Raw genomic sequence first — 11,306 nt, 5'->3', positions numbered from 1 at the left:
CACATTGTTGGCTTACAAAACGAAACAACTCTACATAATTCACTGCTGTATGAACATACATGCACAGCTAGGTGCGAGGTGGAATCCTAGACCATCATCTCTGGACAGACTGTCTTCTGTTTTCTTTTTGTTATTCTACAAACAGGATATCTCTCTCTCTCTCTCTCTCTCTCTCTCTCTCTCTCTCTCTCTCTCTCTCTCTCTCTCTCTCTCTCTCTCTCTCTCTCTCTCTCTCTCTCTCTCTCTCTCTCTCTCTCTCTCTCTCTCTTTCTTATGCTTCTTCTTCCTCTTGAGGATAGTTCTGCGGTCGGGCATAGTTTTTGTGTGTGACTTCTGCTAGAACACAGACCAGAAATAGTGGTACACTAAAGCCTAGCTAGTACCGTGCCGCAGCTGCTAGATTCGTGTCAAAGCAGACATGACTAGGTATACAACGGTCTGCTGAAACATCACCTCAACATCTAAGATGTCCTTTGAAGTAACTTACAGAAGATGGAAGCAAATTTCATCTCATGACACGATAATGCCATCCGTTTTGCAAAGACTTCGAACTCAAGGCGTATTGTCACGAGGAAGCAAAGACTATACGAACAGCTTTATGATCGTCAAATCAGGAGACCAATCAAATAACTTGACCCAAACATCTTACCGCTTTTTCTGTTCTGCCTCACCTGTTCTGCTTTCTGGGCCCAGTCAATGAAGCATACAGACAAAGATGGGTACAAATAATGCCCGAAAACGGCCACTACTCTGAACTCAACTTTCTGCAAAAACTACTGCACTGTTGACGCCCCTAGAGCTGTGCACATGCAGCAAAGAACGGCTGTAGAGGTGCATCATAATGGAAATTGTCATATCATTATGCTGAGGTCATCCTCTGACATTCCTCTCTTTACTAAAGACACAGATCCAGAAACAAACCTTTCGGCTAGGATGCAGCCGAAATAATCTTCTACACACATTGCAAAAATCATTCTCCGAAAACTGTAATGTTGCCAGTCATGCTTCACGAAAGGAGAAAACCGAAAAATGAATGCCCGAAACATCATCGAAGCTATTCTATACCTCTCCCTGAAAATGCCTTTCAACCAGGAATGTGGCATTCACTTGCCAACAAAAGCCCCCCAAAGGACTACATGGAGTAGGAGGTCAGATCCAAACATCATCTCCCAACACTTACACAATGCCACGAAAGCTTCTCAAAATTTTGCATTCTCTGGTGCTTCCTTTTGATTTAATTGGGGCTGTATCCGCCATCTTAGGCTAAAACCTAAACCCGCAACCACAGCTGTACACTACAGTCAGTTACTTCCTCGCTAAGGAAGGACCATTACTGACCACCCCTTCTACAGATTAAATTAGTCACCCTCCCAACACAACTGACTAGTGCATGTTGTTACTATCGTCCAAGCGTAAACGTGTGTTCAAGGAATCGGCGATCTCAGTCAAGCCAAATCATTTACCGGCACCTTCGTTTAAAGAACCACATCTACAACGCTTGGCCACAATTGCAAGACCGCAATGGCCACAGGCACACACTCCGCGTGCAACTATACAAGCAAGCCACCGTCTCTAAACTCAACGAGAATGCCCTTCTGATTACACGTCCCTCCTGTAAATGAACGGAGACTTAGGATAACAATGACGAGAGTTAGCTACATCACAGCAGCTCAAATCTGCTCAAAATATCGAATTAATTTCCTATTTGAAGGTCCAGTCCGCTGAGATAACAGACAGAAAGAAACATGCATGCGTCACCAGGGCTCAGTTTCACACAAAAACGTGTCCCACCCATCAGCCAGAGACTGCAAGATCAGCTGGAAAAAAATCTCCGGAGCACACTTACATAACATCCGACACATACTGATACAAAGCTACCCTGCACCTCCACTGCTCCATTTGGCGGGTGATTTACCAAGTTACCGGTAAAACAGTAACAAAGTTAACATGAACCATGCCACAGCGCTTGAGCGCTATCACAATTTCTCTACACGACGCCAGCAGCTCCGTTCAGCGAAGCAAGCACCGAAGGAGACAACGTGGCTGAAGCCAACATTTCCTGCATGCTGAGTTGAGAGGCAGTGGTAGAGGGACACCACACAGGCAAGTAGGAAGCAGCTAACACCTCTCCCAGCATAAACAGCGAGAACAGCATAGCCACTACAAGAGCCTTCATCTGGGGTTCTGTGCACAGGAACTCGATATCATCAGCCATGTGACAGTCCTTGTCATTGCGGCAGAAGTCCTCGCACAGCCCCACGAGGTCATCCTTCCTGGACAAGGTGAACGACCTCAGGGACTCCCCGAACACGCGCGCCCCGTAACGCCCGTCTGTGAACAGACAGGCCCCCAATGGGGCCCTCAACGTCATGCAGCGAGAACTCACAAAGCTCCTCAAGCCGTTAACGCGGAAGGCCACCCAGGACCAAGCAGTCCGGAAAAGACCCATCAGGTAGCTCCAGTAGGTGGACAAGGCAAACCTTGAGATCCTCATGGACTCTGTAAGCTTCTCCAACAACATTGAGCGGAAGATCATCCAGCGCAGCCTGACGTCCATCATCCACTCAGCCCACCTGTCGGCCGACATCAGCGGCCACATATCTTGTCTGTCGACAGCTGAGTCCCTCCAGCCGGACACTCTCTGCGCCACAGCGGTCTGCAAGTCCGTCACTTGACCCCTAGCAGAGTCCCTGGCCACCCTCAGCCTCTCTGCCACGCTCCTTGTGCCGATCCAAGCCTGCTCTCTTACCCTGTCCAGAAAGCCTGGCCCCGAATCCAAAACGATGGCCCTGAGGGCTCCGCGAACGTTCCTGGACCACGCGTTGATCCTCTCCATGGCCTCCTGCCACGGCTGCCCAAAGCCGTGGTTAACTTCAAAACCTCTCCCGCCTTTCTGCTTCAAGGCTGATGCTGTCTTGGTGGAGGCGAAGAACTCGAAGTCTCCGTCCACGTCCCCATCTTCTGGGCAAGAGCACAGAGAGAATGTACGAGCAGGAAGAACCACAGCGTTTCCTGTCCTCGTGTGGATGCTAGAGCCTAACTCTCTGATCATCAGATCAGACATGACGAAAAGTGACAGCGTTGCGAGCCACTCTTTCTCTTGCAAACAGGTAAACAAGCCGCTTTATCCTTCAAGTCAAAGCTTTCACTGTTACTTTGTGAACGTGAAACTCTATACTTCAAGGCAAAGCTTATAGGGCTATGACTAAGTGAACTATAGTGACTGTCCTTCTAGAGAGAGAGGGCTTCTAGTGCCGTTTCTTCGTGAACTAGTAACTCTTGGCCTTCAAAGTTCCACTGCTATGACTTGGTGAGAACAATCAACATCCTCGACAGTATATCAGCTAATGCCCTAGCAAATCACTGAAGGTCATGACTTGATCACAAGTCAAAACCAACTAAACTAGTCACAAAAGATGCGGCTTATTTCAAACCACGACCTATAGTAAAATTAAACATTCATACAAGCACGACCTAATCACAGGACAAATTAAGCAACGCTCAAAACTTCTTTAAACACAATCTAAATCTCTCTCACTACACCCTACAAGTTGTGTTTTTGTGTGTGAAGACAACTCGCCCTCTTACTTGTTTCTAATGGAGCGAATGGCCTTCATGATAAGCGGAATGACGTTACCGAAGCCATGTCTCTCCATGATAGAAAAGTTTGTCTTACTCTTTGCTTGGGGGTTTTCAAGGGTTCTAAAGCCTGCCTCGCTCTTTGTTTGGGCTTTGTCAAGGATGCTCAAGTCCGTCTCAGTATTTCTTCTGGATTTATCAAGGGTGCTAAAACCTCTTTCAGTCTTTGCTTGGGGTTTGTCTGTGACGCGAACACCAGTCTCAGTTTTTGCTTGAAGCTTATCAAAGATACCAAAGCTAGTCTCACTCTTTGCTCGGGGTTTACCAAAGATACTAAAGCTTGTCTCCGTCTTAGATTTGGGTTTCTCAACGTTACAGGAGCTTTGTTCAGCCTTTGCTAGGTTTTTTTTCAGGGTACGATAGCCAGATGCAGTCTTTATTTGGGGTTGGGCTAGGACACGGAAGAATGTCTCACTGCTCTTATGGGGATCATCAATCAGTGACCTCTTGGACAGGGGCTTGGAAATCACTTCTACCTTGCTACGGGAAAATTTGAAAGGGGTACAGGTGGGTGAACGTATGAGTCTGTGAACAGGGGTGGACGCACGAGTGGTTGTATTGGTAGCGGTGGTTGGGGTATGTGGTTTGTACGCCAAAGGGGGGTTATTTGTGCTCACTTTTTCAATATTGATAGGGCTTTTCACCATCCGGGTCATCGCCCGAATCGGCAACCTCATTGTCACTTCTTCTTTCTTGGGATATAATCTGCTAGAAAACAATTCTTCTAGCACTATTTTCAGTTTGAACTATGTTTGCGTTATCACAGGACCTCAGTGCAAGAATGTGTGAAATCTGCTGTAAAACCTGTTATTAAAAGCTGATGTTAAAGTGATCACAAAAATGTGGTATCTGAGATCTCACAAATGTAATAAAACTGCCGTGAATGACTAAAATTACAAAAACTAGTTGTGTACAAATATACGTACACGGAAACACAATAATGCGTAGCTTTGCTTAGTCTTTGAACAGTGTGAGTACATAGAGGATTACAAGTTGTGTCTAATAATCTATACAGCTGTACATATTCTGAATCAATGCGCAAATCAGTGTAGACTTAGAGAAAAGGACTGTCCAGAAGGTCGTCAATAGCTGTAACTCTCACTTGGCTAATTTGTTCAGGAGTATACGTCGTGTCGAAACCTGGTACTTGCATTGGACTTAGCGTTCCGGCAAAGGTTGAACTATTCTGAAACAGAGACGCTATTCATGTGGTTGTGTCAATGCTCAGTTGCAGTTGATTAACAATAAATATCATCATTTTCACGAGTTTTCATTCTAACTATCTGGGTGACAAAACAAAACAAACAAACAAACAAACAAACAAAACAACTCGTCTGATAACTCGCCATCTTACAATGTTAGCAGCTTCATACATTTTTCAAGGCAATTTTACACAACAGTGTACTCCCAGGTAAACAATCACGCACCTCCTCATTGAAGGTGAGCTAAGTACGATTCCAAAGGCGTTAGGTTCTGCATTTCTACTGTGGAGTTAGGTTAGAAAACGATTTCTGTCATTAAATGAAGAACGTATTATTCCATAAATGTCAGCATATGTCCGCTTCTTCTTCGACGGATCGGACTCTGAAATCTTGATCATATTTTGCAAACATACCAGTATTGAACGTGCTTATAGAACCCCAACTTTAAACTAATAGTCTGACATATAAAAAAAAAATCGTATGGCATCAAAAGTGTTCAGAAATAGCCTTGTTGAGATCATGACTAGGGTTATTGATGAACAACGTATGCATCTGCTATCTCTGTCCAAATCCTCGCATGCATCACCAAAACCTATATATATATATATAATTTCTACGTTTACCAATGCACTCACCAGAAAACCAAATCAAGATCAAGACGCTTCCAAATGGTGATTTCTAGTAGAAACTGCGTTGCCGACGTTCAGATTTGGACGAAGCCGGTGTGTCTAGTCTTGAATAGGTTGTATAGCTGCTGTCGCTGTTGTGGCTGTTGTGGCCGTTGCTGTTGCTGTTACCTCTGTTGATGCTGCAGTTCTTGCTGGTGTTCTTGTAGTTGGCTCTGGTGGGGGAAGGGCGGCCAACCAGCTGACCTGTTTTGGATTTATATAAGTATCATATATGTGTAAAATTGTCAAATGATTTTTTTCTCTCATAAGATTAGCACTGTTACCGAAGCAATATTGCAGAATTTCGTTGTACGTATTCACGGCAGTTTTGTCACTACGATGCGCCTACTACTGCAAGCATCATCAAATGCTTTCTCAGTTTCTTTTAGATTTTACCGCAAAGTTTCTTGGAAAACCACTGATGTTTTAGGTATAGTAATAAACGACAGTTTTGTCATGCGCCTGCTACTGCAGAACTCATCTAAAACTTTCCTTCACATCCTTTTGCTGAGCTTCTTGGTAAAAGAATGATTGAAGAAGAAAAACTAAACATTGTATGCGTATAAGCTTTGTCTTCTTTTTTCTTTTCTTTTTTTTTTTGTGGGGGGGGGGGGGGGGCTGAGTTCTTATGCCTAAATTAATACAGTTACTTACATCGCTTAGACCATAATACACACTGACCAGTCAAATGCGAATCAACTACGGTAGCTTACATGAAAAACAAAATGTTAATAGTAATTGATTAAAGAGCGAATGAAGTCTGGGGGTATAAGTGAATGCATTCAAGCATAACGTAGATTATGTGGAGCATTTTTCATATCTAAAGAATCGAGATGTTACAAAGATAGCAACTGAAGATGATAGCCAGTTAACCGCTAACACTGTGTCTGGCAGAGAAAGGGATACTTTCATGTTGATCTACGGAAAGAGGAACAACAGTACTAGAGTACAACAACTGAACCTAATAAACTCACAGCAGAGTATTAAACAGCTGACTTAGAACTACAATTGCAATTACAAAATAATGACTTAACATCTAGTAAATAAAACGCTGACATTGGGGGAATTATAGAGCAGAAAACACAATGCACAACAGCCATGAAACTAGCAAAGTAAATGCCTAATTATACAGAAACCTTTTAACCACATTAACTGCGTAACGGAAAGGCAAAACTAAGGTATAAAATGATCGAGTCAGCCTGATTTAACAACAAGTCGCGTAAGGCGAAAATACAACATTTAGTCAAGCTGTGGAACTCACAGAATGAAACTGAACGCACTGCATTTTTTCACAATGACCGTAGTCCGCCGCTCGTGCAAAAGGCAGTAAAATTGACGAGCCTGTTTAGCGCGGTAGTGGTTGCGCTGAGCTGCATAGCACGCTTTTCTGTACCTCTCTTCGTTTTAACTTTCTGAGCGTGTTTTTAATCCAAACATATCATATCTATATGTTTTTGGAATCAGGAATCGACAAGGAATAAGGTGACATTGTTTTTAAATCGATTTCGAAAATTTAATTTTAATCATAATTTTTATATTTTTAATTTTCAGAGCTTGTTTTTAATCCGAATATAACATATTTATATGTTTTTGGAATCAGAAAATGATGAAGAATAAGATGAACGTAATTTTAGATCGTTTTATAAAAAAATAATTTTAATTACAATTTTCAGATTTTTAATGACCAAAGTCATTAATTAATTTTTAAGCCTCCAAGCTGAAATGCAATACCAAAGTCCGGGCTTCGTCGAAGATTGCTTGGCCAAAATTTCAATCAATTTTATTGAAAAACAAGAAGAGCAAACGCTCGATCGAGTCACTTTCGCAGTTCTGAATATTATATGAGGCATCAGATGGACAGGAAGAAATTGCTATTCACAACACAATGAGTCACGTTCACATAAAATTTGAGCCCGGTCACTTTTATAGTTTCCGAGAAAAGCCCAACGTTAAGTTGTGTGTTGCCGAACAGAAAAGGCTAGTTATCTCCCTTGTTTTTCTGATAACGTTCGTAAAAGGCTACAGATGTAAATACTTTGATGTAAAGAATAATCCTACAAAGTTTCAATCACATCCGATGAACTTTGTCAAAGATATAAAATGTCTAATTTTTCCTTTGACGCTGACCTGTGACCTTGAAAAAGGTCAAAGGTCAACGAAACCATCGTTAAAGTGTAGAGGTCATTGGAGGTCACGACTAAACAAAATATGAGCCCGATCGCTTTGATAGTTTCCGAGAAAAGTCCAACGTTAAGGTGGTGTCTACGGACGGCCGGCCGGACGGCCGGCCGGACGGCCGGCCGGACAGAATAACACTGACCGATTACATAGAGTCACTTTTTCTCAAGTGACTCAATGAGAGTGTGACAGTGCCGCCTCAACTTTTACAAAAAGCCGGAAATGACGTCATCAAAGACATTTATCCAAAAAATGAAAAAAAACGTCTGGGGATATCATACCCAGGAACTATCATGTAAAATCTCATAAAGATCCGTCCAGTAGTTTGGTCTGACTCGCTCTACACACACTCGCACACACACACACACACACACACACACAGACACACACACACACACACACACACACACACACACATACACCACGACCCTCGTCTCGATTCCCCCTCTATGTTAAAACATTTAGTCAAAACTTGACTAAATGTAAAAACCAGAGAATGGTGCTTAGTTGCCCCCAAAGTGAATTAAACTCACACGCTACTCACAACATGTATGTTAGCAAGAGGGCAACATTCGAAAGTCAATTATGAGATTATCATTAGCCAGACGACTGGCAATTATACACGTCCACGGATGGTAGTAGTGGCGTCGAAAGCAGATAAGCAAACACTAAGATAATCATTAGCAAAACAGAAGACGTAAGTCTAAAGAAGTCTAGTAGCGTCTTGGGCGGGGACGTAGCTCAGTTGGTAGCGCGCTGGCTTTGAAGCCAGTTGTTTAAACAGTATTTTATTCGTAAACAGACACATGATAATATAACAACATAATTAAGAAGGAGCACAACAAGTTTAAAACTTATGATAAGTGCTCACATAAACATGCCTGAAATTTCATGGCGGAATATGATCAATGCGACACATTTTTTTAACAAGAAGGGCAAAGCCCATACGACTCACATGCTTTACACATTTTTCCTACCAAAATACATGTGACCTTGACCCAAGGTCAAGGTCATCCAAGGTCATGCAACACAAAGCTGTTAATTCAAGACATAGGAAGTACAATGGTGCTTATTGGCTCTTTCTACCATGAGATATGGTCACTTTTAGTGGTTCACTACCTTATTTTGGTCACATTTCATAAGGGTCAAAGTGACCTTGACCTTGATCATATGTGACCAAATGTGTCTCATGATGAAAGCATAACATGTGCCCCACATAATTTTTAAGTTTGAAACAGTTATCTTCCATACTTCAGGGTCAAGGTCACTTCAAAATATGTATACAATCCAACTTTGAAGAGCTCCTGTGACCTTGACCTTGAAGCAAGGTAAACCAAACTGGTATCAAAAGATGGGGCTTACTTTGCCCCATATATCATATATAGGTGAGGTATTCAATCTCAAAAACTTCAGAGAAAATGGGAAAAATGTGAAAAATAGCTGTTTTTTAGGCAACATTTATGGCCCCTGCGACCTTGACCTTGAAGCAAGGTCAAGATGCTATGTATGTTTTTTGGGGCCTTGTCATCATACACCATCTTGCCAAATTTGGTACTGATAGACTGAATAGTGTCCAAGAAATATCCAACGTTAAAGTTTTCCGGACGGACGGACGGACGTCCGGACGGACGGACGGACGTCCGGACGGACGGACGGACGGACGGACGGACGACTCGGGTGAGTACATAGACTCACTTTTGCTTCGCATGTGAGTCAAAAAAGGGAAAAAAAAGAAAAGGAGAAAAACAACAAGGAAAACTTTGTTTGAATTATCGAACACAATCTGTGTCAATACCGAAAACGAAAACAAATACAAAACAAGAAGCGAAGCCTTCAAGGCTCACGTAAGAAATCGACAAACAGTAACACAAACTTAATCACTCCGTCACACATACACACACACACACAGTAAGCATAGGTGACACTGTGCAAGAAAGCGAGACACTAGATCTAGATCTGTCTGTCTGCATGTAGCCTACTTACAGGGACACGACTGCCAACTAGTCTCGGCCCGCTCAAAATAACAATGACCGAGACTTTCAGTAATTCCTTCGCGTGACGTCTAACCCTCTTACGTCATAATGTGACGTCTTCAAATTCTTTCTTTATCTTTCTTTATTTGGTGTTTAACGTCGTTTTCAACCACGAAGGTTATATCGCGACGAGGGAAAGGGGGGGGGGGGGGGGGGGAGATTTCTTGTTCACAAAAGCACTAATCAAACAAGAAGGGCAAAGCCCATACGACTCACATGCTTTACACATTTTTCCTACCAAAATACATGTGACCTTGACCCAAGGTCAAGGTCATGCAACACAAAGCTGTTAATTCAAGACATAGGAAGTACAATGGTGCTTATTGGCTCTTTCTACCATGAGATATGGTCACTTTTAGTGGTTCACTACCTTATTTTGGTCACATTTCATAAGGGTCAAAGTGACCTTGACCTTGATCATATGTGACCAAATGTGTCTCATGATGAAAGCATAACATGTGCCCCACATAATTTTTAAGTTTGAAACAGTTATCTTCCATAGTTCAGGGTCAAGGTCACTTCAAAATATGTATACAATCCAACTTTGAAGAGCTCCTGTGACCTTGACCTTGAAGCAAGGTAAACCAAACTGGTATCAAAAGATGGGGCTTACTTTGCCCTATATATCATATATAGGTGAGGTATTCAATCTCAAAAACTTCAGAGAAAATGGGAAAAATGGGAAAAATAGCTGTTTTTTAGGCAACATTTATGGCCCCTGCGACCTTGACCTTGAAGCAAGGTCAAGATGCTATGTATGTTTTTTGGGGCCTTGTCATCATACACCATCTTGCCAAATTTGGTACTGATAGACTGAATAGTGTCCAAGAAATATCCAACGTTAAAGTTTTCCGGACGGACGGACGGACGGACGGACGACTCGGGTGAGTACATAGACTCACTTTTGCTTCGCATGTGAGTCAAAAATGGCTCCAGGGGCTTGCAACGTAGTACAATATATAACCTTACTGGGAGAATGCAAGTTTCCAGTACAAAGGACTAAACATTTCTTACATACTGCTTGACTAAAATCTTTACAAACATTGACTATATTCTATACAAGAACCACTTAACAAGGGTAAAAGGAGAAACAGAATCCGTTAGTCGCCTCATACGACATGCGGGGTGCAGAGAAATTAGGATGTGGAAAAGAAGACTTTTGGTAAGTGAAATAAAGGTGATGGATCCAGTCAGGTAGAAATAAGACAACAAGAAAAGAATTGGAAAACTGCAGGGAATAGTAGGGAGAGTTTTCTTGGAAGGAAATATAGGTGAAAGGACTGGTAAGGCAGAAATAAGACAAAAGAAGAGAAGAAACAGAACCGTTAGTCGCCTCTTACGACATGCTGGGTAGCATCGGGTAAATTCTTTCTAGTCCCAACCAATATGGGACTCCCCCTAACCGGCGGGGGGTCCGTCTTCAAATGACGAAATGTTAAAGTTTCTACCACAGACATACACACGCACAAACAAACACACGCACACACGCACAAACGCACAGACAGACAAAGTTACGATCGCATAGGCTACACTTACGTGAGCCAACGAGAACGAAAGACACAACAAAATATCAACAAGTCGACGTC

At 42.5% G+C, this 11,306-nt stretch overlaps 1 protein-coding gene across 1 annotated transcript in view; it reads right to left on the bottom strand.

Annotated features, from left to right (window-relative positions):
• Positions 1–3,951: 3,951 nt before the first annotated feature.
• The window catches only part of LOC138958761 (protein SPMIP2-like), a 31,036-nt gene continuing 23,681 nt past the window's right edge, over positions 3,952–11,306 (bottom strand). Inside the window, exons 5-6 of the mRNA XM_070330045.1 lie at positions 5,477–5,713; positions 3,952–4,825 (exon numbers count right to left, since the gene is read on the bottom strand). Coding sequence (XP_070186146.1) covers positions 5,520–5,713 — 194 coding nt within the window. The 3' untranslated portion in view covers positions 3,952–4,825; positions 5,477–5,519. The remainder of the gene's footprint in view (positions 4,826–5,476; positions 5,714–11,306) is intronic.

The sequence above is a fragment of the Littorina saxatilis genome, linkage group LG2 (assembly GCF_037325665.1).
Source record: "Littorina saxatilis isolate snail1 linkage group LG2, US_GU_Lsax_2.0, whole genome shotgun sequence".
In the NCBI taxonomy this organism is placed as follows: Eukaryota; Metazoa; Mollusca; class Gastropoda; order Littorinimorpha; family Littorinidae; genus Littorina; species Littorina saxatilis.
The sequence above is the reverse complement of the archived record's forward strand: the minus strand, read 5'-3'. Positions and strand labels throughout refer to the sequence as shown.